The 27,470-nt window shown below is 34.9% G+C and overlaps 1 protein-coding gene across 3 annotated transcripts in view; it reads left to right on the top strand.

The window, feature by feature from the left end:
- LOC127971745 (5-hydroxytryptamine receptor 4) overlaps positions 1-27,470 on the top strand; it is a 104,195-nt gene that overhangs the window by 65,197 nt on the left and 11,528 nt on the right. The window contains exons 6-7 of one of the 3 annotated variants that reach the window (XM_052574971.1): positions 391-947; positions 15,172-15,256. In XM_052574971.1, the coding sequence (XP_052430931.1) occupies positions 391-947; positions 15,172-15,235 (621 nt within the window). In that variant the 3' untranslated portion in view covers positions 15,236-15,256. Of the gene's footprint in view, positions 1-390; positions 948-2,041; positions 2,136-15,171; positions 15,257-27,470 lie in introns of all 3 variants that reach the window. The other 2 variants (XM_052574970.1, XM_052574969.1) reach the window with 2 other exon arrangements.

Here is a 27,470-nt window from a genome sequence, read left to right as displayed (position 1 = left end):
TCTTTATTGTGGATAAAAGTTCTTAAGATTGAAATAATTCTTTTTGTTCCTCAATTACTGAGAAAACCCGCTTTTGGGTCAGTGTGTGTGTGATCTGAATGTGTCAACATTCCCAGGTCACACTATATTTTAGGGTCCAATTCTCACTATTAACTAACCATTAACTATGACTTTAGCCTCAATTAACTCCTTATTTGCTGCTTATTAATAGTTTATAAGGTAGTTGTTAAGTTTAGGGTATTGGGTAGGATTATGGATGTCATGCATTATATGTACTTTATAAGCACTAATAAACAGCCAATATGTTAATAATAGACATGCTAATAAGCAACTAGTTATCAGTGTGAATTGGACCCTATACTAAAGTGTTACCCATCCCCCTCTTGACAGATAGAGAAGCGGAAGTTCTCTGGAAACTCCACGGTGTGTGTGTTTATGGTGAACAAGCCGTATGCACTGACCTGCTCAGTCGTGGCCTTCTACTTACCGCTGGTCCTGATGGTGCTGGCGTACCAGCGCATCTATGTCACGGCGCGAGCACATGCTCGACAGATCAACATGCTGCAGCGTGCCGGAGGAGCAGGGAACGCGAACAGCGCGGACCACCAACGAAACCACCGCATGCGCACCGAGACCAAGGCGGCCAAGACTCTGTGCATCATCATGGGCTGCTTCTGCCTGTGCTGGGCCCCTTTCTTCATCACGAACGTGGTGGACCCCTTCATAGACTACAGTGTTCCTGAGCAGCTGTGGGTGGCCTGCCTCTGGCTGGGCTACATCAACTCCATGCTCAACCCCATCCTTTACGCCTTCCTCAACAAGTCCTTTCGCCGTGCCTTCCTCATCATCCTCTGCTGCGGACAAAAGCGCTATCGCCGACCTTCCATCCTGGGCCCTGGAGCGACCTGCACAGCCACGCAGATCAACGGCTCGACACACGTCCTGAAGTAAGTGAGACTAGTGTTATATTTACCAATGTGGTTCTAATGGAATTGCATTTTAAACGAGAACAGATTGTGGTCAGAAACAGTAATGATGCGGTGTAAATCTCATCAACAAAATCAACCCAGGCTGATTGAAAATATACGACCGTAGACCACAAAACCAGTCATAAGGGTGTTTTTTTTTTTTTTTTTAGATTTATACATATAAATAAATAGATTAGCTGAGATACAACTATTTTAAAATCTCAGAAAAATTAAATATTGAGGAAAATTGCTTTTAAAGTTGTCCAAATGAAGTTCTTAGAAATTCATATTACTAATCAGAAATTATGTTTTTATATATTTACGGTAGGAAATTTACAAAATATCTTCACGGAACATGATCTTTACTTAGTACCCTAATGATTTTTGGCATAAATTAAAAATTTATCATTTTGACCAATTTAATGTATTGTTGCTATTGCTACAAATATACCTGGGCTACTCATGACTGCTTTTGTGCTCCAGGGTCACATATGTGCTTGTGGCGTGTTTTGTGGCAGTTTCAAAGTGAGAGTGGGACTAAAATGTGCATTCAGTACATAACCGTGTCCATGTTTTTATTACACTGGTACGGGCAAATATTGTAGTGTTTTTATGTTAGTTCAGGTATGCATTTCAGCGGTTCATAATTCACATGTCCAGGGAGTGTCGCCTAAAGATTAATGCTCTATCGTGTAGGAAAATAACACACCCTCTACACCAAACCCAACATTAAAGTTACCCGATAGCACTCACAAAAGCAAAAGTTTGAGCTGTTTTGTCAAACTGTAGCTTCACAGTGTTTATACCGGAGTGCTTCTTCTCAAAAGTGCAATAGCATATCACATGAGCTAGACAAACCTTAGAAAACATGAAGCTGTATATGTGATGCTAATGTTCAAAAGTATCAGTTTTTAAATCTCACAGCATTTTAAATTTGTTTTGCAGTCATATCAATATATTAGTGTGAACATAGACACATTTATGTAGATCGAGGGTTCATTCCCTTCAAAAACAAAGCTCAGATGTCGGGAGTAAATGACGTCTACTATGTTCATTATTACATCCTACAACAGAAAACCTCAATCGTTTAGGAGTCATTCTTGTCTACTTCTGCTCCGGCGGTGAAACAATGGCAGACTGATGACAGTCACTCAGGGCGGAGCTAAGGTAAGACACCAGTCCAGTCTGGGCTGAAACGCTACTGTCAATCAAACTATCGTGGGCGGGGCCTCTGAGATCGGCTTGATTTGAGAAAGAGGGGATGATTTAATGAGATAAAAAAAAAAACATTTGTAAATTCACATCATGGATCTTATTTTGAAAGATTAATCTATGTAGGCCTATATGTTTAATTAAAAAAAGTATCTTATCATGTTTAATCACAATGTCTTAATTCTAATTTTTAATAATTTAGTCCATGTAAATCTTACCCACAATCCACTGCAAGCTTGCAATCATTTTCTAGTTTAATGCCCACAATTCAAAACTCCAATCAACAAACTCATACATAAAACCAAGTGTTCATCCTACATTTTTTTTTTCGATAATCCATTATGCTTGTAAATTATAGTAAATCACCATAAGGAAGGCTGCTAAAAAATCCTTGTATCGTAATCAGTCTTTAATTTGCGATGCTTTAAACCAACCCCTTTTGGTGTGTGCCTGTGTTTGTTTAGATGATGTTAATGCTGTTTTCTTCTGATGATGCAAATATACTGTGGTTTGGACCTGAAAAAAAAAAGAAAAAGTAGTCCAGTGGGAACAGGGAGCACAATCAAACTTAAACTAGTATGAAATCACACTTAAAGGTGTTCACTTTCAGTAAAGTAGAGGACTTCTAGATAGATTAATTCTCATATACCACCCCTTTTGGTTGTTTGCGTGTTGTATTGACTTATATTTGATGTTTGGTGGTCATCTGTACAAGTTCTTGGAGCAACGGGCTAAAGTCCATGTCACATTTTGTACACCTTTTACATTCACTGTCAGGTCTCATTTTCTTCCTTTGCACTACTTCATCTGACCTTTCTAGCTTGCTCTCCTCCTTGACCTAACAGCATTTACTCAGAAAAGAGCACACCGTGAACATCTGTATGTTGAAGCTTCTGCTGTTATGTGTCACATGGGAACAGAAAATCGAACGTAGTCTGCTAGAACCCTTAAAACTCTTTTGCTCCCCGTCTGCTTTATTTGTAAACTCTTCACAGAAATATCTTGACGGAGAAAGTTTATTATTTCACTAAAACAGACTAGAACAGAACTTTTCTGTCCTTCAAGACTGTTGTGTAAAGATTGCCCAAAATTGTTGTTCGGCCATATCAACATATTCAATATTATTATTATTATTTAACAAGGGTCCATTAGTAATGTCTTTCGAGCCAAAAATAGTATTTTATTTCCATTTTCCTCTCTTTTGCTGACTCAGACGTAAACAAACCCTCAGGCCATCCAACATGTGTTTGTTTCTTCATGGGAACTGTTTTGGAGGAGTGTAGCATTGCATCAATGGATCCTCTGTAGTGAATGGGTGCCGTCAGAATGAGAGTCCAAACAGCTGAGAAAAACATCACAATATTCCACAAGTAATCCACACCACTCCAGTCTTTCAGTTAATGTACTGTGAAGTGAAAAGCTGCATGTTTGTAAGAAACAAATCCATTACCAAAGCATTTTAACATTTAACTATTGCTTCCAGCTGAAATATGCATCCATTATTCATAATAACTTCCTCCAGTGAAAAAGTCCATCATCTGGTCTCCTCCCAAGTCAAAATCCCCTGACATATTTGATTAGAACTTTTGTTTTGGACTCTTTTTGCTTATAAACAGTGCTTGATCTATTTATATTTCTCTCCAGATTCAGTCGAGGTGATTTTTACACTGGAAAAAACAATATCATGGATAGACAGATTCATATTTTAGCTGAAATTATCAAGAAGTCTGGGTCATTTTTGTAGTTTCCCCTAAAAGAAAATACCATTCCTGACTAGGGATTTAGTTTCAAAATATGACTTTGTTTAAAAACAAAAGTTCAATCTGTGATGATTTGACTCCCTTCAGAGGTGATGCCAGCTCTGATGAAGGAGATGTGTAGATCAGAGGACGAGGGTCAGTGGAGGACGGCTCTCTCAGGATCTAACCACAAAACCAAGCATGTTATTTTTGATACAGCAAAGATTACAGATTTAAGCCATCTGGTCAAATCTCTCAAGGGAAATCTAGATTGCATGGATGTGACTGTTGTTATTAATGCAACCAGACATGGAAAAAATATACTATATGCTGAGTGAAGGGCATATATTAAAGACATTAATATGATGTAACATTGTGTTGTTGAGGGCAATACATATAGTGTCAGTGTGGGAGCAGCTGACCATTTTTTCATTTAAAATATAATAATTTTTTTCTTGTGATTAAAGATTATGATTTGTTTTTAATGGCCGACCTGGCAAACATTAATTTGTTTTTCAAGCAATGTGTACAGCATTATAAAAGGCTGTTTTTCTAATTGTGCTCTACAGATCCTAACGCTTCATTACAGTGTTTCAGAAACATGCTCGTATTCATTCATGTGGTTTTAGTCTCTCACAGTCATCTATTATCAGATATGTTTATTGTAATCGGTTATTGTGAATGTTTGTAATGCAGAACTTGAGCCTTAGTAAATTCGAAGTGAAAGCAAAAGCTGTTATCAATAATAGATGAATGATTTATGTTTTCAATCATTTATGGTTTGAGGTTTTTTTTAAGTAAGAGTACTTTTATGCATGGTTTGTTGGTGACATTTAGTGGACGGCCTGCTGGGAAGAGAAGAAAAACTCTCACAGAGGCCAAGTGTGTCAGCAGCTTAACTTTGTTGCACATTACTAGAGTTTCTCTTAGATTTCATTTGCTGGAAACTATAAAACGTTGCCAGTTCTGCAAAATAAGAAACAGGGAGATCATTTCAAAAACGTAGATTTGTCAGATTTTTAAGAAAATAAGGATGCAAAAAAAAAAAAAAAAGAAAAAAGCCCAGATCCGCCAAGTTTAATTTGAGCCTGTTTGGTTTTGAAATCTTTCTTAAAGTGGTGGTAATAATGAGAACTCGCTGAAAATTGGTGTGCTGTTTCTTCTAATCATATGTTGCAAGTCTTTTAAATCACTTTTGTCAAAAGAGATCTGTGGATTCTGTTTCCATGGGAACAGCCATTTAGACAATGTCTTTGTATGTGGCCATCTCACTCTACACTTTGCATGGCGAGGCAGCCGTAATGAGCTAGTTAATCTAGCATTTCGTTTGTGCATTTTAAAGAGGACGAGTGAAATGGAAGTTTTTCTCAGAAGTAATGGAAATGAGTTCACACACTAAATGGAATTTGGTCAGCAGAGCTCGGTTGACTCTGAAAACTGTCAAGAAACGTGTAATATTTTATTTAACTTAAAGACATTAAGCTATTTTGAGGTTTTTGTTGTATCTTGACATAATTTTCATGCCGATTAAGCACATTTACATATGTAATTTGCATACTCTGATGCGTCAAAATCTCATTCTCTTTAATTTGACAAATATGTAATACATTTAAATTTTAAAGTTTGATTCTAATTATGTTTTGGCACATGACTGTGAATATGATTTTGATTGTACACTACCAAAAATACATAAATTAATATGAATATGAATATTAATGTAAATAAAATGAACTGACCCCAGACTTTTGAATAATAGTGTTTCATCACAATATTATTTGCTGGACTGAATTTAAAAGCTGGTTTTATTCTGATCATTTATAACTTTCAAATCTTTTCGTCCCCACACAATATGTATGTCCAGAAAAGTCATTTGCTATTTCCCTTATCTGTGACACCGTAGTTTAACATGGTCATAATAATGTGTTTTGACAGTTTCCAGTGTCCTTTCAGCTCCAGGTCTCTCCATGAGCCCTCAGACCAGATGATTCATGGGAATGAGACACACTGTGCTGTCAACAGTGGGAGTCTTAGAGGAACAGCAATTACTGAGTGGCATCTCACTGTCATTTACATGTCACAGACATCATGTCGCAATTTACTGCTATTTTTTTTTCCATGTCATTTTTTCCATTCTCAGACTGGATAAATGAAGTACTTTTTTCTAAAGTTTTACACTTAAATAAATACATGCACTAGCATTCAAAAGTTTGAGATCCGTACAAGCTGCATTAATTTGATTAAGTATACTGTAAGAGAGTAATATTGTGGAATAGTATTATAATTTAGAATAATGAAAATATTATATTAAATATTAAGTTTTAAATAAATAAAAAAATCTGGATTCTATGAATAAGTTAAAAAAGAACAGCATTTATTCAAAATATTTTCTAACAAAATGTCTTTACTATCACTTTTTAACACTTGCTGAATAAAAGTGGTAGTTTCTTTAAAAAGAAAGAAAGAAAGAAAGAAAGAAAGAAAGAAAGAAAAACATACCAACTGCAGACTTTTGAAAGGTAGTGCATACTGATACAAAACAATTATATTTTGAATAAATGCTGTTTTTTTTTTAATTTGTTTTTTTTACTTTTTATTCATTAAAGATTCCTGAAGAAAACTTATTAAGGTTAAAAGAATCATGTGAAAACTTGAGAATTAATGCTGAAAATTCAGCTTTGCATCACAGGAATAAACGATTAATCACGATTAATTACATCCAAAAAAAAGTTTTTGTTTACATAGTATAAGTTTGTGTATTTGTTGTGTATATATAAAAGCACACAAATACACACATACATGTATACGTAAATATACACATTACACATATTATGGGAACAAAAACCTTTATTTTGGATGTGACTATCGGTATTCGCAATTAATCGTTTGACTACTAATTTCAAAGTATATTAAAACAGAGAACTGTTATTTTTCTTTGTAATAATATTTCACAATATTGCTGTTTTTTTACTATATTTGTATGATTTTTTTTTTCTTTAAAAATCGTAAAAAATCTTACTGATCCCAAAATTTCAAATGGTAGTGTAGTACTAGTGAGAAATATAATTGAAATGATGCACATATTTATTTATGCTCTCATCACACTAAATATGAATCAGAAAGATGGTTTTGGACATATCTTTGTAATACTTGTTATTCAAATGCATCTTCTTGTAAAAGCAGCTGTTTCAGTTGCTTCATCATCTGCAAACAATGCAAACAGGATGTTTGCTTAAACTGGCGGAGACTGCTGGTCCGCTTCGAGACGTGTGAACTTAACAGTTTCTATTGTTCCCCTGTTATCATTATAAACCGAAATCATTGATGCATCTTTAACTAAACAATCATCTAATGTCAAATCAACTGCACTGACACAGCACATTTTTTCATACTAGAGCTAATACAGATAGCAGCAGTGATATCATAACACTATCACATAAAAAAACAAAAACAAGATATCATCGCCTTCCAGTATACAGATACACAGGATCAGAGACACTGGCTTGAACAAGGAACCCGTAGATGCTTGAATGTCTCCAAAGGCCTCTCCACCACAGAAGTTGTTACTTGTCTTAACATGTCCCACTGAAAACGGGTCCAGATCGGGCTGTGCAAATGACCGTAAAGGCTCTCCGATTTGTCCTGCCGCTCTTTGTTTTTCACAGCCCTTTGGAAACCTGCCCGGGACATAAATCGTGGAACTGTTTCCAAACGGCGGGGCTGTCAACATGTTAATCTGGCTGATAAACATTGGAGTGAAGTATGCTGGGATCTCAGGGGCAGCTGCTTTGGAGAGCAGGAGACACTGAAGGCAGGAGCTGTGGGACGGGCGATTGAGTTTAGGGATCCAGACAGATTAACACAGACGACACACACATCTAAACACAGGCCTGCTGTCTTCCGTCTTAATTATTCACTAATTAACCCACAGCTCCACATGGAGATGTTCAACTCATCTGGGTATCGAAGGCTCCTCTGGGTTCTGTCTCGGTGTCTTAGTGGTTATAATTAGCATATCAAACATGGATTTAAATATGATTGCTGTTAAAGGTCAGCACTGTGAGGTAAATGATTCAATGACGTAACGCCTTATTCTATTCGGAATCCTTGTTTATTCAAAATGCATTGAAAATGAATGCAGAGTGAGACTGGAAAACACCTCCCATATCTCTTTAAATTGTCAAAAGTTTAAATTTAGCATGTAAAATGATTTTTTTTATAAAAAACAAAAAATTAGCTGTGGTAACTACGCAAATGTGAAATTAAAAAGGCTGAAATTAGTACTTTTATCATTTCTTATTATCAAGAAACAAGAAGAAGAAGAATTATTATTATTATTATTATTATTATTATTATTATTATTATTATTATTATTATTATTATGTGTTTGCCACATTAAACTCTTTGTGTTATAACAATCATGACAGAATCTGATTTTTAAATATCCAATTATTTGATTTTTTTTTATTGATAAAATTATATAACCTCAAGAAAACTTTGATATTCTGAAAAAAAAGTGTGTGTGTATATATATATATATATATATTACAATAGGTAAAAATTGATAGCCTGAATGCACTGTAAGTCACTTTGGATAAAAGCGTCTGCTAAATGCATAAATTTAATTTAATTTAAATTTAATATATATATATATATATATATATATATATATATATTTATTTATTTATTTATCCCTTATGGCAGGATTCGTACATTTAAGAGAGTGTGAAACAAAATATTATTTACTTTACCCTTAAGTGGAAAATGTCATTTTTGGTCTTAAAATAAGTATAAACATGAACACGAAGAGTAAACTTGACAAATGTACTGTAATTTGAACTAGATTTTTTTTTTTTTCATCATCTCAAACATTCTTTTTTGTCATTGTCTTAAATATTGGTGCAGTAACAATAATACACCAGTGCACTCCAGCTCCCTAGATCCCGTCCCCTCAGGGTGGGTTGTTTAAAATTGTCACAATATTTTGTTTCACACTGTCTTAAACTCCAAAATGATGCAAAGATCCACAACAGGCATCTCATATTATTATGGATTACAATCTGAGGGCACTGAATATTCTTCAAGCATACCAGACCAATAAAATCTATATCTGTTATATATACTGTATGTAAGCATACATTACGGCTCTAATTTGTTTAGTGGTATTGTTAATAATGGCCATCAGCTGCATTACTTTAATGAATTATTAGTAGGGATGTAGGTCAGACATTATTGATCACGTGCATGACCAAGCAGTTTCTTATCAGTTTATTGCTTGTCTTGAGCAATCATGGATTAATAGCTGGGGTTTAATTTGTAAATCCTCGTTCAACATCGTCAAATACAAAGTCTAGGTATAGTGCATTGTCTGAATCTGATAGCGTATATACAGTATATGAAATATAAAATCATTATTATATGTTGTTGTTTTTTTTTAAGGACCTATTTACTTCATATTCACTGTACTCAATGCATTTCAGATTTGAAAGTTTTCAACAAAACTTGTTTTCCTTTTGTGTTATTCACCTTAAATTTGATTCTGCTATTTAACTGATGAAGCACATGGAAAGCAGAAATCTTTACTGAGTTAGCACTCGCTATAGGAGAAATGTGGAGTCATGAATGCTTCGAAACACTCCAGAGTCCTGATCTCACATCAGCACTGAACTTGATCGAGTGGATTCTTAATTGTTCTTTGAGTGGGACTCTCTCGGGACAATGGCACATACGTCTAATTCAAAACACACTGCAGTTCTGTGAGGATGATCTTCTGAAGGCCAGGCAGAGAAGAACATGTAACGTCTGCTGCTCTCAGAGAGACTGTTTGTGTTGGACTGAGGTCTCTGGCTCTAACAGCCTGCAATAAATCACATCTATTAAGATTTATTTGTGAAATTATGGTTGGCTTACTGAGGAAGGCCAATCATTTCTGACAGTCTGCGTCAAAATCTACTGCTAAAATAAACATGCAGAGCTATTAAATATGAGTCAGTGATGTGACACTTATTTTGTATTTGTCTAGATTGTTCAAAAATGCATTAAAAATTCACACAGGCAGTTGAATACAGTCGTCTTTTATGATGAACATTCAGTTTCTAAATAAGAGGTAATTTTGTTGTTTTTGGGAGCATAGTGTTGAAATCTGTAAGTGGTGTAACTTGAATGGTTTTATAAAAAATTAATTAATGAATTAATTAATAATATAAAAATGGCTGAAATTCCTAAAAACAAAACTTAATAAATAGGCATAAATATATTGCCACTATATATATATATATATATATATATATATATATATATATATATATATATATATATATATATATATATATATATATATATATATTTATATATATATATACACAGTGTGTGTGTGTGTGTGTATATATAATATATTATAATTATAATAAATTAAATAATTGAATATGGTGTACAAGAATAATATTTAAGGTGCATGGAAATAATATTTTATAAATTTTTACTAGTTGGTCAATTAATATATATGAAGCCAACATGAAAACAAATATGTAATTTCTAATAACTTAGCACATGCATGCTTTTAAGCCGACTTCTGAAGGATTTCACCTTGCCGATGTCCTGGGCATCTTTATTTGTCATTGATCCATAAACACATTATGCACTCAGCACATTAGTGGTTTGTGAGAGATGAGGGCATTGAGCTTGTTCTGAGATTAGGTCTGGGGAGACATGAAACCTACATATTATACACGAGCCTCAGCGCAGTCTGCTGCTGTTCTCTTGAGAGACGTCTGAGGGCACATCACGATAAAGCAGTCAGCACATTTCAGTTTAAAGCTGTCTTCTTCTAAAAGATTAGTGCTATCCTCACCCTGACACCCCATCTAGATGACTAAACTAGAGCGGTCTTATATAAGGCACAGATGTTAATACTAAAAGCTTGCGATGCATTGACTTTAACAGAAGTGTGACTTGTACACTAATACCTAGTGCTCTTCCTATCTAGAAATCATCATTGGTAGGAAAAGGCTGTTCCAAACAATGGGTCACATAAGTGTAATGTTGTTAGCATAGCATCATGCTAATGTCAAGCTGAATTGGCAGCAGTTATGAAATTAATCTCCCACGCACTTCAGGTTAGGAGCACTTCAAAGGTAAGACAGCAAGGCAGCTCATTAGATTTGGGTTTGGAAAAGTGTTGACCTGCGCAATCTTTAGCACACAGTGTGCATGCAAAGCAGTCATTAGCTATATAAGACACCGTTGGCGCTACTAAAACCATCAGCAGTTTCACGCGTTCGCTGCGCTTGAGCTGCAGTGATATATGAGTTTCAGTGAGAGAGATTACATGCGTGTCTGCAGTGATGAACATGTGTTTCTCAGCACAACACACAGATATGCCGATGACAGCTGGCTTTTGTGCGAATCATCAGTCGTACAGAAGCAAACTCAAAACTCTGAGCTTTACGCTCAAACTGATGGCAGTTCAAGCTCATGCCTCATATTTTAAAGTTATGATTCTTGTCTACAACTTCTATAGGACAACCCAGCTTGCCTGTAAATTTTTTAACATTTATATTAAGGTACTAGCCGTGGATTTTATGAAGGGAAATTGTTAAGGAGTTTTTGAATGTGGATTACGTAAAGGCTTGTTCACACCAAGAATAATAACAATGAAGATAACCATATTAGCATCCTTACCAACCATCGATAATGTTCTGGTTATTACAAGTATTCACTGTAGTTTTGTTGTCGGCCATTTCAAATACTTGAGCTCTTTAAAGGAGTAGTTCACCCAAAACTTACAGAGAAATTACTAAACCTTGGGCCATACGAGATGTTGTGAGTTTGTTTCTTCATCAGAACAGATTTGGTGAAATGTAGCATTGCATCACTTGCTAACCTCTGAATCCTCTGCAGTGAATGGGTGTCGTCAGAATTAGGGCTGAACGATTAATTGCATTTGCGATAATCATGATTAATCGTTTAACAGCACTAGAAAAAAACTTGATTTTTCTACCACAAAGGCTGCGATTACACTCTGTCACGTAACACGCAAGAGTAAAGAGGTTTGTTCAACTTGAAGCAGCGCCTTCCATTACAGATTTGCGCAAAACTTTTGCGATTTTGACGTTGGAGGTTTTAGTACATTAAAGAATGATCATATGACTTTTTACATAAGCCATGTGACCTGAAAATGCAAAAACATTTCCATTGCAGTTTTGCGAATTATTTATTTTTCGCATTGCCTGAAAAACCACCTCATGTGAGCATAAAAACTTTTTTGAGATATATGGGTATTTTTGCAAAGTTGACGCATTTCCATTATGCATATTTTCAGATCGCAATTTCAATTTGCACAGTTTGAAGGGTTATGGAAGCGTGCCTCATGTCGTACAGTATGAAACACAGAGGGTCACGTCTATGGGCTTATCTTCAAGCCATCGTATTGCTTTCGCACTTGATGAAGTACTTTCCCGTTTTGGCTCTGGATTTTGATAATAAGCATATGTTATCTTACATCAGCGATCTCTCAATACTGTCTCACACAGGACAGGATGTTTTCTTCAACAAACCTCAGACTGAAACAACACCACGCATATGTCAGCTCTTATGCAGGCCAGCAGCGCGCCTCCAGTGCTTTGCTTTTCGAAAATAAACTTCCTCGAAATGAAACAAGGACTGACAGGCAGATCAAACACAATGCCCACTGAGAAGGAAACAATATCTGTCATTTTTAGTGAGTTTTATTCTGATTGGTGCTGTCAGTGTGCTTGCGCTAGCAAGAATTGAGATTAACTGCATGCACATTTCACCAGACACTCCAATGGCTTTTATAGTGAATGATCAAACCAATGGTTAACACACTAGATATTTGTATAGATTCTGATTTATTAATCATCCGAAAAGACAAACAAGAAATAAATTAATTATGACTTTTTTGTTGTTTTTTTGCATTGCGTCTTTATTTGCATCACAATTAAGCCCAATTCCCATCAATTTATCATTACCATAATGAGTTCCAGTATTTTCCTACTGAGTTTTTGTTCCCATTATTGTTAAATTATTCACCATAACATTTCAGTGATATCTTGTTATGATGGATTTTGTTATTGTTTATAATAATTAAGAATAAAGAATTGAATAAAACAAATATTACAATGCTTTTTTTATTGTGTATAAAATAATTAAATCAAGAATAAAAATAAAAAGAGTACAAAAAATGTATAATGTTATTTTTATTGTTTTCAATATTTAAAATAAGAATAAAAAGAGTAGAATGAATACTATTATAATGCATAGGCTGCTTAACAGTTTAAATAATAATAATATTAATAAATACAAATAATAATAATTTGCACATTAATGGAAATAGGAGGGAACTGTGCTTAACTGTCATGAAAACAACATCACAATTCCTAAAATAATTTGAAATATTTAGAGGTCAAATATAATCTTCTAAATTAATAACTTATTTCCCTCATATAGATTTGAGTTAAAATAAGACATGTTTTGGCAGGTTTTGTAAGATTCGACTATAAATTAAATGAAAATCTTCTAGATTCTTAATATTCACAATATACAGTGTTTTAATTGAAATTGTGTGGTTAATATAATATAGTATTTATATACAATTCATAATGTTTATCTTACATCATTTCCATCACTTGTAGCATACAGCCCCCTAAAGACAGTAAAGAAGTTTAACTGAAGATGTGACGTCTGAGATGGATAGATTGACTTAAGATTCCTGCAGGGATCGTTGATTTGCACTTGTATTTATTGATGGCAGACTTCTTAAGGACAGGGGTTAGGATTTCATTAGAGAGGTCTGGGAGTCTCCGCGTCAGCACTGTTTGCTTTAAACACACACATATATAAATGGCATCCTTATCACCAGCTAGGAGAGTGAATGTTGATCCGTAACCTTTATGAGAGGCGGCTCAATGATTCATGTAATGGTTCTCGGGTCCACTGCGAGCATCTGGTGTTTGAGTAATTTATGTTATGAGCCTATTATGAAGCCAGCAAACGAGGAACCATAGATACTGTGTATTTTAAGTGTCGCCTACTTAAAACCAGGAAAAGAGCTGTTTACATGGTACATAAAAGCCTAGGCAATCTATCAACCTGGAGGCTCGTGAGCTTTCAAGTTCTCGTTCAGCGAGATGTGTTTACTTTGCATGAAGTGGGGAAAACGTCATCTCTTATTGAGAGATACAGTAGCACTCATATTCTTTGTGTACATTGAAAAAAATGTCCAGTGTTGACCTAACAGAGTTTCAAACTTGTCCCAGTTTGTTCATTGTCAAGCCCAACTGACATGTGCTCTGGTTGGTTGCTTCTCGCCAATTTCTTTGTTTATTACAGTAACCTCAGACTTTCTCAGCTAATTAATTTACAATACAGCATTACATATGACACCCCAAAGAATAACACCCGTATTGTGTTACAGTGAAACTAATTTCCTAATTATAACATAACTCTCTTTCTTTCTCCTCTGTGTTTTCTCTCAATGTCTGTCTATAATTGGGAAAACTCATACTGTTATTATACACATTTTGGTTTTAGAGTTTTTAAACGAGGACGGGAACCATTTTTGACCGAAGAGCTATATATATATATATATATGTGTGTGTGTGTGTGTGACCCTGGACCACAACACCTTAAGTCTGAAGTCTCTGGGGTATATTTTTAGCAATAGCTGAAAAAACATTGTATGGGTCAAAATTATAGATTTTTCTTTTATGCCAAAAATCATTAGGATATTAAGTAAAGATCATGTTCCAAGAAGATATTTTGTAAATTTCACACCATAAATATCTAAAAACATAACTTTTGATTAGTAATATGCATTGCTAAGAACTTCATTTGGACGACTTCAAAGGTGATTATCTCAGTATTTAGATTTTTTTGCACCCTCAGATTCAAAATTTTCAGATACCTTTTTGATAGATTTTCAAATAGTTTTATCTGGGCCAAATATTGTCCAATCCTAACAAACCATACATCAATGAAAGCTTAATTATTCAGCTTTCAGATGATGTGTAAATCTTAAAATCGTATAAATTTAGAAACATTTACACTTAAGACTGGTTTTGTTGACCAGGGCACATGTATATATATGCTCTTATCCTCTCTCCTTCAGTGTTTGTTGTTGTTTACAAGTATGCAACGAATCAGTCAGGACTGAAATAACCTGCTTGTCCTCTTCTCTCCTCCTCTTCCTCCTGTTCTTCCTCTCTGTGTGCTTCCCCTGTCCTCCTCTTCTCCAGCGGCTGTTCCTCTGCCTCCAAACTGCTCCTCTGGTTCTGCAACACTAGGCCTGTTCCTGTCTAGTGCTGTGTGGGGAGTTTTCAAGTGAGTCCTTGTCACACTCACTCACACACACTCTTTTCTTTTCTCATCACTTCAAGGTTTCTTTCAGCACTTGACTTTGCCTCATTCGTTCAGCATGGTATCTACATTTAAAAAGCTTAATGGTTTGCAATGCATGTGTAAAATCACTTTTAATATTATTGACGCCGTGGGTAAGGGATATGAGACCTTGTGGTGTATTTTTATAGCTCAGTAAACGTGATGTAAGTGCACTGCCTTTCATTATAAGACTGTTTGAAATTAATTTAGACAACAAAGTGATGAAGAAACCACATCACATCTGCCTGCATAACTGTAAAATTATGATGTGTGGTTACATATGATGATCAGATTTTGGAGTTTTATATTAACCTTTTGTTTTTAATGCCAGACTTCATTCATTTGTTTATTTTGAATAATCAGCTTTTGTTTTGTGTACTGTAAACTGAGTTCAAATATAAAGGGCAAAAGAGATGGGGTACGATTCATTTGTAAATATTTGATTGAATTAATTTTTTGTAAAATATTACAATATTAAATAATATGTAAACTGGGGATTAATTATTAACATTAATTAATATATTTATTCATTAATTATTGATAATATTTATATGTACAATTCTATTCAAATATTTTGGGTCAGTAAGATTTATTTATTTATTTATTTAATAAATTAATACTTCTATTCAGTATGCATTAAATGATCAAAAGTGAGAGCCTTTGAACTTGTATTAATCAAAGAATCCTGAATAAAATATGTCACAGTTTCCACAAACATATTAAACAACACAACTGTTTCCAACATTGATAATAACCAGAAATGTTATTTGAGCAGTAAATCGGTATATTACAATGATTTCTGAAGATCATGTGACACTAAAGACTGGAGGAATGATGCTGAAAATTAATCGTTGATCACAGGAATAAATTACATCTTACAATATATTCAAATACAAAACAGTTATTTTAAACTGCAAAGATATTTCACAATATTACTGTTTTTACTGTATATTTTTATTAATATAAATAAATGTAAAAATATATCATCTAAAATTATAAACTTTTTATATACCGTGTTTTCCGGACTATAAGTCACACTTTTTTTCATAGTTTGGCTGGTTCTGCGACTTATAGTCAGGTGCGACATATTTATCAAAATTAATTTGACATGAACAAAGAGAAATGAACCAAGAGAAAACATTACCGTCTCCAGCCGCCAGAGGGCGCTCTATGCTGCTCAGTGCTCCTCTAGTCTACACTGAAGACATACAGCGCCCTCTCGTGGCTGTAGATGGTAATGTTTTCTCTTGGTTCTTGGTTCTAAATAAATGCGACTTATTGTCCAGTGCGACTTATTTATGTTATTTTCCTCATCATGACGTATTTTTGGACTGATGCGACTTATACTCAGGTGCGACTTATAATCCGAAAATTACAGTATTTGTCATTTAGTTTACAGTGAACAATAGATATAATGTATATTTATTGTATTAATTTAAAAAAGCAGTCATAAGTAGCGCAGGTATATTTTATGGGTCAAAATTATGGATTGTTTTTTTTTTAATGCCAAAAATAATTAAGAATTAATGGACAACTTTAAACGAAATTTTCTCATTATTTTAATTTTTTTTTCACCTTCAGATTCCAGATTTTCAAATAGTTGTATCTCAGCCAAATATTGTCCTCCTAACAAACCATACATCAATGAAAGCTTATTTATTCAGCTTTGATGATGTATACATTTCATAAAATTGACCCTTATGACTGGTTTTGTGGTTCAGGGTCACATATGTTTATTAATAAATGTAAATCTAGATTAATAAATGCTTTAAACTGATGTTAATTGTAAACCAAAGTGTTGTGGATTTAACAAGCAAACACATTTTTCATTAATTTCCTGCAAAAACAACTATATCATTATCAGCTTTTCATGACATACATTACTCATACATGATAATACAAGAATTTGCTTGAATCGCCCACCTCTATATAAAAGCATTAAAAACAGATCTGAGCGTTATGATGGAGATGTGGTGCGCTCGTCACATGTTTCCATTGAGACAGACTCCCGCTTTCCTCCTAATGAGCACACTCCTCTCGCGCAGGTCTCACTAAATTATCCTTTGCCAATAATTGCAGTTTCTCTCCCGTTGTTGATGCCTCATCACCGCTTTCTTCTCAGATCACAACTTTCTAAAGATCAATAGGTGCGATAAATTGAGAAGACGGCTCTTAAACAGGAAGTCAGGGGCAGCTGGGTCTGTGTTAGCATAACACAAGATTATAATTCATGAGTCCCTGTGCTGGATGAACTGACTTGGTTGAACGTGACACGCTCAAACGTACCTCAGAGGAGCGTCACGCAACACGCAACAATATTCCTCTAATCGTCTGGGTTGATGTATCCAGAGCTATGAAACGCTCAGAGCCTTGAGTCTCTGGTAATTTGACTGCTATTATAGTAAATCAATGGCCAAGCAGGTTACTGAAGAGCCAGAGCCGAGAGACCAGTGCATCTAATAAGATGTTTGGCATGTGTTATTAGAGGCGATGTGGACTGCGTCGTTTGAGGACAGATGTTTCGGGGGACGTGAGGTTAGCCGGCTGGGATTTGTCACGTCTCTTTCTCTCACTGATCTGGTTCTGATGTTAAAAAGCAGACCTCCTGCCTTTTTTTAACATGCTGCCTTCTGTCTCTGTGTTCTGAATAAAATTGCACTTCCATTAAGATATTAAGCAGCACAACTGTTTTTAACGTTAATAAGAATAAGCAGCAGCAAATCAGCATGTTAGAATGATTTCTGAAGGATCATGTGACGCAGAAGACTGGAGTAAGGATGCTTTGACTGTATACTATTATTGTTTTGATGCTTGAATCAAACATCAAAGCAATAATAGTTAGGTACATCTTTATATTTTGTTTTTACATACATTGGAATGTGTCTTGTTTCATTTTATTTCTTCTGAGAAAAGCATCATATAAGACACCCACCAAAAATGTATCAAAAGTTGAACCCGTTTTTTTTTTTTTTTTTGTCATTTAAAACTTTTACAAGTCTTATCCACTTTACTTCAAACCTCAAGCTTTCATCCATTTTAAATTCTAATTTAGTATGATTACTATTATATAATATGTGACCCTTAAGTGTCAATTTTTCGAAATTGAGATTTATAAATCATCTGAAAGCTGAATAAATAATCTTTCCATTGATGTATGGTTTGTTAGTTTATGATGATATTTGGCAGATATATAACTATTTGAAAATCTGGAATCTGAGGATGCAAAAAACATTTTAATAGTTGGGAAAATCACCTTTAAATTTGTCCAAATTAACTTCTTATGCACATTAGTAATCAAAAATTCAGTTTTGATAAATTAACGGTATGAAATTTTATATAATAATAATAATAATAATAATAACATAATCTTTACTTAATATCCTAATGATTTTTGGCATAAAATAAAAATCCGTAATTTTGACTCATACAATATTTTTTGGCTATTGCTACAAATATACCTCAGAGACTTAAGACTGGAATACATGTAAGAATGAGTGTGTTTCAATTCATCCATATTTTGACATTTTATTTTCATTTGAAACATTAAACTTGCATCGATTGTGTTTTTTATTTAAATAAAATCACTTTTATGTACGTTATATATCAAAACACTAGTAAATTTAATTTGACTCATCTTTGACCCTCAAAACGTGAGATTAGTTTGATTTCTTGACTGTAGATCATGAAAAACTGAGAGAACATGGATCTGACCCAATGATCAAAACTCATCTAATTACTGCAATTACACCACTGTTTCACAGCTACTGTTATTTGCATTAAGAAACGTATTTTGCTTTGTGATATCATCTTTATAACAATCAAGCACATTTTCCTAACAAATATCCCCCTATTTTTACTTTTGTTTATATACTAATTATTAACGAAATTATATATTCATAGGTATATACTTATTAGATAGTTAATCTTTAGATACTGTTATTATGAAAAGATAGTATAGATAGTATAAATATCTTATTATCACATTATTTTATATATTTATTTTAATCTTATTTCTGCTATGACGTGTTTAATTCAAGCCTGGTTAAACTAATCTTGAAACATGTCGCTCTTGTTTGAACGAGGAAGATGATTTCACTGTCGTGCCACAATGACTTTCAACAGTGGGTGGTAATCGGTGGTTTAATTGGATTAGCCTAATAAAATATTTATACAGTGGTAAGAGAGCTGAAATGATTTGATTATTCAATGTTTCATTTATTTGATTACAGGCTCACTGAGAGTGGCTTCAGGCAGGAACATTATTCCACTGAAATGATGTCACTCGGCTCGGTGTGTTTTGCGTCCATAAACAGCTGGATTAAAGTGTGGATTTTGGTACTCATAACCCCATCTGCCAGCACACATTTTGATTTCCACCCCCTCAGCTGGAAATAGGCCAGTTTTCAGGAATCAACTCTTAAAAGCCAATGCAGTTTTTGTGCACCGTGTGTGATTTGTGTTTTTATTTCATGGCTTTTGGTGAATTTATTGCACGGACGAGACGCAGCAGAGACCCAGAGGAAGAGGGTCAGGAAGATCTTGTGTGGTGCAGATAGCAGCGCCATTTCCAGAGCTATAAGCATCATGTTGTCATAGCTCTTTGAATGGTACTGCCATATGCACTGAACTATCAGCATCTCCACCTTTCTGTCTCGCTTTTATTTCATTTAAACTGTTTGTATCTGTGTCTTAATTTGTTCTTGTGTCTTTTGTTCATTTGAAATGTATCTCGGCACATTAGTTGTGTTTTGCACTCACATTTGCTACATAAAATCCAAAAGTTTAGTTTAATGAACTATTTTGCATCGATGCTCTCTGATTTAAGCTACTTTTCTCTAACTTGGTTTTAATCATTTTTTATAACCAGCGTTGAATCTGGCCATTAGACGAGGTGTGGGTATTTGTGCAGTTTGCTTGTTTCCATGAGACAAGCTCGTGTTTCTCTCCTAATGAGCACGTGCTTGCAGGACACAGTGGGGTAAGATGTGCCGCACCCTTAACTTCACAAAGTGTGTATCATTTTGTCACATGGCCATATACTGTTATCCAAAACAGTGGTTACAGAAAAATATTATTGTCATTTAAAATAACTATTTGGTTATTGCAATACTTTATTGTAAAATGTAATTGATTTCTGTGATTAAAGCTGAATTTTCAGCATTATTCCAGTCTTCAGTGTCACATCACATGATCCTTCAGAAATCAGTATAATATGCTGATTGGCTGCAGTAGAAAGTCCACTGAACAGTATTTGAAACAGAAATCTTTTGTAACATTTTAATGTTACTATTGATCAGTGCATCCTTGTCAAGAACCTAAAATGTTGTGTCATACTTAACCCTGTGTTATAGATGCTTTCTTATAACTGATGATGATAGCAGACACCTTACAATATAATTATCATTTCTTCTTACACAGGCAACAGCAGAAGTAAAACAGCGGAGTGCTTACCCTGCTTTCCCCTTTATATACCCCCCTATACATATCCAAAGCCCCTTTTAATACTTACACGTGTCAAAAAGACACATCCCGTGTCTGTGAAAAGTTCTGTTTTGTTCCCTAATGCTAACAAATGAGTATTCAAGGAGCAGATCAATGCGCTGAACATTAGGACTGTTCACAGTAAACAGCTCAAAGTGCTCTCAAATCTCAACAGTTAAAAGTAAACTTCTGGAAAGCGTTCAGCGCTGTGCCTCTCCCCTGAGAGCATTAACTCGACAGGACGGGACGAACCCTGATAAAGCTGGTGTGCTTGAGTGCTGTTTCTATATCAGGTCATAAAGTAAAAACAAAAAGGCAACTCTATTATTAGCTCTTATAAGTTATGTAACAGCAATCATTGCATGAGAATAATGGGGCACTTAGAGAAGTCCAGCCATGCCTGGCATTCCTTGTTTTCATCCAGCAGTATTTGGGATTTGGAGCCAAACTTTTAAGATTGTTGATGGTTTGTTTTCTAAATGCTACATTATCCTCTGTGCTCTCTCGCTCTCATAAACCACTATTATGCTTCTAATTGAGGTTCTCATGATCATGCCACCTGCCATTTAACTAAATAATTAAATAATAATACTAAATAATTTAACTGCCATTACTAAATACTTATATATATGTTATTGCAATTTGTAATAGCTGTTTTCTATTTGAATATGATATTAATGTAATTGATTCCTGTGATTTTTTTATTTTTATTTAAAAAAAACAACTATAAATAAATCAAATGCTGTATTTTCAAACTTTATATTTATGATTCGCGAACCCTATACAACTCCCAAACTGATTCATATGATTCGCGAACCCGATACGAACTCATGAACTGATTCAAATTATTAGTGATCCTCAAACTGACTCAAATGATTCGCGAACCCGCTACGAACTTCCGAACTGACTCAAATGATCCGCGAAACTGCTCCGAACTCCCGAACTGACTCAAATGATTCGCGATCCCGCTACGAACTCCCGAACTGATTCAAATGATTCGCGATCCCCAAACTGACTCAAATGATTCGCGAACCCGCTTTGAACTCCCGAACTGACTCAAATGATTCGCGAATCCGCTACGAACTGCCGAACTGATTCAAATGATTCGCGGACCTGCTCCAAACTTCCAAACTGACTCAAATGATTGGCGAACCAGCTCCGAACTCCCGAACTGATTCAAATGATTCGAGAATCCACTACGACTTCAGATCATGACTTATATCTACTCTTCCTTTCCCTGCAGTTTGGTAATATAAAGATTACCAAAAAATAAACATTTTCTATTTCCAAGTTAAACGTTATGACAACACACTCTTAGAAAAAAAGGGTTCATTGGGTTTCTATATAGAACCATAGGGTTCTTTACTCAACTGAAAAGAACCTTTTATGCTAAAAAGGTTCTATAGGCTAATGACAAGAAAGAACCCTTTTGGCACAAAGGTTCTTTAGGCTATTATTCATTCATATATTACATTATTCTGCAACATTTTGTATTTGTAATTAAATTATTGTTTGTAGTAACTTAATATCACATTTTAATCATGCTGATTTTTGGAGAAAAACTGAAATGGCACTCTTCGTGTGATATTGATTAACTACATAAAATGATATAAATATATACATTTTCTTACCCCCATATCTTGAATTTTGTGATCATTCACATGCATTCAAAAATGCATTTTAATACATCGAATAATGCATAAAGTAAATGCATAAATTCCAAAAAAAAAAAAAAAAAAAAGTGTCATGGCTTTTGCAAAAAAATTATAATTACTGTACCCCAATAATAACCGACAAGCAAATCAGCAGATTAGACTGATTTCTGAAGGATAATGAGACGCTGAAGACTGGAGTAATGATGCTGAAAATACAGCTTTGCATCACAGGAAAGAATTACATTTTAATATATATTTAAATATAAAACCATTATTTTAAATTGTAACATTTAAAACATTTTACATACACTGCACATTTATAAGCTCTGTGATTTGATGTTAGCGTCTGCACACAGCTGTGAGATGTAAAGTTTTGAGCACTGATGTGTTTATGGTCTGACTGGCTTCGGTCTGTGAGTGTTGTAATAATGTGGCAGTGCCTCTGTCCTGCTGTGCTATAAAGCCACAGCCAGAATAAACAAGCCATAATAAGATGATCTGTGTTTGATGGCACGCTCACATCTCAAAGCTAGCGGATAATAATCATGCAGCATAATTCAGCAAATGACCAATTTCAATCAAATGTGAAGTAAATATCTTTATTTGTTCTCTTCTGAAAGATGTTTGTTGCTGTATTTAATATTTCCTCATGTGCTCTGGTTCAGCTCGTGCCACTGAAATGCAGAAATGAAAAACACTTAGCTACAATCAAGCTTCATTTAGCTTATTATTAGATTTCTAATAATTAATTTCACTGAAAATATAATAGACATGATAGTCTATCATGTAGTCTGAATTCCCAAGCCAATTCTTTTGAAAATAAAGGAATGACTTATTAATCGATTGAATCATAAAGCTCGAAGCCCATCTGAATCTCATAATAGAAATGGATGAAGAGTATTTTTTCTGAAAGTGATTCCAGCGATATATTTTCTTTCTGACTTAATCATTATAGCTGTGGTGTGGACTCTGCTATACTTTAATATTGAGAACAATTTTTAGAACGATATCTTTATCATTATCTTTATATATATCGTTATCATCCTTGGTGTGAACAGGCCTTAACACTGCCATAATGTTTCCAAAAGGATAAAATGGAATATTCACACAGCGAAGGAAAAAGGATCATTACAAAAAAAGAAAAGAAAAAACATTTTAATGTAAACATTTCAAAAACTGGACATTTAGAATGGTTGGAGAAATCACACTGAACAGAATGATTCAGTTACAGTAAATAATGTCTAATGGAATAAATGTGTTAACTGTGTTGTTTCTCCCAATGTTAAACACATTAATCACAAGCATTACTTTAGTAACTTTAACAGCCCTAATAAAAACAGAAACAAATGAGTCAGGGTTTAACAAACAGAGGTTTGAATTAATGTAGACAGCATAACTAGATTTTAGAGGATAAACACTGGAATAAAGAACAATGGAAGATGCTTTGTAAATGCTTGTAGAGTGAGGAATTTATTGGTTAAATGACATTACAAACGCAGAACAAACACTGATGCTTTTGAATTCTGAATGCTAAGATTTAGTCGTCATCTGAGACACTACAGACAGGTAAACACCAGCTGTTCTCGTTCTCTCCTGCTTACAGGGCTTTCCTCACTGATAACACACTAGTCTAGCTGTTTCCATTATTCATGTGCTATTCATCGGTTCTTACCTGGTGCAGTTGCTGGATAATCCTGTGTATGTAGAGTGGCCTGCTGCGATTGGAAGGGTAGATCAATCCCATGCATGTTGATGTAAGGTTTGCAATCTTTTTAGCAGATTTTGCTCTGCATGGTTCATATCATGGAAAAATGAATCAGACATTGACCTCGAGATTTTGACTGCCTTCTGGTCTTGGTTCTTTCGGTGAGTTCTGACAGACTTTGAAATATGCACAGACTTCTAGTGTTTTTATACTGATTAAATCTAGATATGTTTTAAAGGTTTCAGATTATAGCATGTTTATTAACCCTCTAGTGCTCTCATTTTAAAAAAAAATAATTTCATTTTGGTTTTTTAGAATTTTTGTTTTTCGTCCGAATGGTATATTTTGCCACTTGCTATTTAAAATCTTACTGAAAGCTCATTTTTGTGATATCAACCTCAAATCTGGAACACAGCTTGTTTAGATTTATGGCTTTGCACAGTGTTTTAATTTTTTTTTTTTTTTTGCATTTTTCATGATAATAAACTTCTGTAAACTTTTTTAGTTTCTCTTTTTCTTTGGTCTTGTTTGAAACCAAACTTAAGTCTGTGTTATAAAGCATTCAAGATTTGAGAGTTTAGATTTGGGATTTAATTTTTTTTTGGTTTGTGACACGTAAAAAATGAAACATAACTATTGCATAAATATTATTTAGTGTAAAAATCACTATAAAATCACCTGAAAATACTAATTATTGAATAAAAAATAAAATACAGTACATTCGTTTCATTTAAATAAAAAAGCTTCCTTTTTAAGATATCAACCTCAAATTTGGAACACAACTTGTTTAGATATATGCCATTGATTTTCATTTAGATTTTCAGACCAAACTTAAGTCTGTACTTCAAAGCAATCAAGATTTATGCTAGAAATCTTGTTTTCAGGTCTGTTCAAAAAGTAGTTAACAGGTAATAAATGGATTATTACTATTTGAGCAATATAATAAATTACCCTAAAAAATGATAACTAACATTATTGAACTAAAATATAGTTAATTCATTAAGTTGAAATAAAAAATATATATTATTTTATTTTTCTTGTGGGGTGCAGATGATTGTTTTTTGCCCTTGTAGGATCATTAAGTGTATATTTAGTAATTTACTACGCACACTGTTGGCAAAATGGGACCTGCACACAGGTTAAGCCTGTATGGTGAATGCTGACACCGATTCTTTAGAAGTTTTTGGCTTTCTGTTTCATTCTCAGTCCTGCCGCCAGCTTCCTCCACAGCATATCAGTGTCTGATTTCTCTCAGAAAACAATCAGGCCATGGTCCTTTTCTGGTGTCACTCAGCTGCACAATAATCAGGTCTCCTATCTGTGCGTGTTTGTTTGAGGAGCCTCACACAGTTCTGGGAAGACAAACAGGTAATGGCATGATCCGGCTGGATTGACATTACCATCTGGTCAGTGGAGGTCTAGGGCCCTATCATACACCCAGCGCAATGCAACGCAAGGCGCAGCGCAAGTGTGTTTGCTAGTTTTAGTCCGGCGCCGTTCGCATTTTCCCGTCCAGCGTCACATCTTTTAATTAGCAAATGCATTTGCGCCCATTTGTGCGCCCATGGGCGTGTTGATCTAAAAAAGAGGTGTGTTCAGGCGCATTGCTGGTGCATTTCTATTTTAAGGAGCTTAAAATAGACTGCGCCATAGACCAACTCAAACCTGGTCTAAAGTCTAAAGTCAATCGCGCAATATGTTTTTCTTATTTAAAGAGTGCGTAGGTAGAAAATGTGTCTCTGGGCATGTAATGTTGGATAGTCATTGCGTGTATTAGAATTAGGCGACCTATTTGCAATTCAGCCTATTACTGCTTATAATGATGAATGAAATTCTACTTCATCCCACGTCTTCTTCACCTCAGGAAGCTTTGGTGGATTCCTGCTTGTCCCGTAGATGATCTGCTCATGCGCTGTAACTTCACGCACGAGCAGATCGTTTTTTTGGTGCCAGCGCATCTCGCTCTTAAAAGGAAAGGCAGTTGACACTCTGATTGGTTTATTGAACGTTATGCCTATTACTCATTAAGAGAATAGGGACAACCCATTCCAAATATGCGCCCAGTGCAAGGACCGTTTTTCCCGTCGTTAAAATAGCAAAAGTGGATTTGGACACACCCTGAGAGCTCCTGGGCCATGCGCTTTAGACTTTGCGTTTAGATAATTAAAATAGGGCCCCTAGAGTCACATAGCCAGACGTTTAACTTCAGGCATAGCGTTTGGTTTAAATTGTAGTGTATTTGGACTGGAAAGAGCCATCTTCTGTGGTCGTCTGACCACACTTATTTTTCAAGCTGGCCATCAATAGCTTTCAAATTCTGAAATTGTACTTGTAGACAATTCTGTTGACTGTTTCTTCCTTAAAAGTGCTTATTTCAGCTGTGTGTGTGTGTCATCTGAGACTGAAACTAGTGGATGGTGTTACTTAATAGCCAATCCATTTAGTTAGCACACATAGTAATATAATGAAAACACAGTATTATGACGTTTCTAATGAAAACTGTATGTATATACAGTGCCCTCCATAAGTATTGGAACAGTAAAGACAAAATTGCTCAGTTTGCTGTCGAGTCAAGACATTGATTTGACATGATTTTACAGACACATATTCTAGGGTTTTTGTCACAGCTGTTATGATTTGTCGGTTATCAACTACTGCTGTTTTTCACAGCCGATCAGGTCGTTGTTGGTTGGTGATGTCCACGGTGGTTTCCAAACTCTTGATTTCCTTGGTTTTTAATAGACTTCCTCTTTTCTTTCCACTACCTGAATGGTAAAAGTAAATGCTGAAAGCATGGTAACATGTTTCCATGTTCAGCTCATGTCAAGATGTCATAAAGGTGCATGTGAGTGGTGTTTCTCTTGGCCTGTTGGTCTGTTGCTGAACGAGAGCTGCGATGCGTCATGCTCTGCTGAGATTGGACTCATTTTGTAGTGCTCTGCCTGACCTGACGTGAACTGGAATATGTCTGAATAGATAAATTGGTAATAGATTGCCTAGCCACTCTTCCTGTGAAGTGGCCTGGAATTGCAGATGCTATCAGACACGAAAGAAAGTTCTCTTGTCTTGCCTATACTGGTTAATCATGAACAGTTCAGCGAGGGGAGATTTTCCTGGATTGCCTCTTCTCTCTCCAAGTGAAATGATCATGTCACAAACTGCATCGCAGAAAGGTCATTTTATCAGATAAGAGAGCTTGATAAACAGGCTTTAGGGCTCCAATTAAATGAATCTTCTGTTATCAGCATCTGCGTGAGATGTATGTGTTTTAAACAGGAGAATAGTTTGTCTTGCAGCTCTCTGCTTATAATGATGT

Source organism: Carassius gibelio, chromosome B14 (assembly GCF_023724105.1).
Source record: "Carassius gibelio isolate Cgi1373 ecotype wild population from Czech Republic chromosome B14, carGib1.2-hapl.c, whole genome shotgun sequence".
NCBI classification, from domain to species: domain Eukaryota; kingdom Metazoa; phylum Chordata; class Actinopteri; order Cypriniformes; family Cyprinidae; genus Carassius; species Carassius gibelio.
Note: the sequence above shows the minus strand (reverse complement) of the source record. Positions and strands in the feature narration are given on the sequence as shown.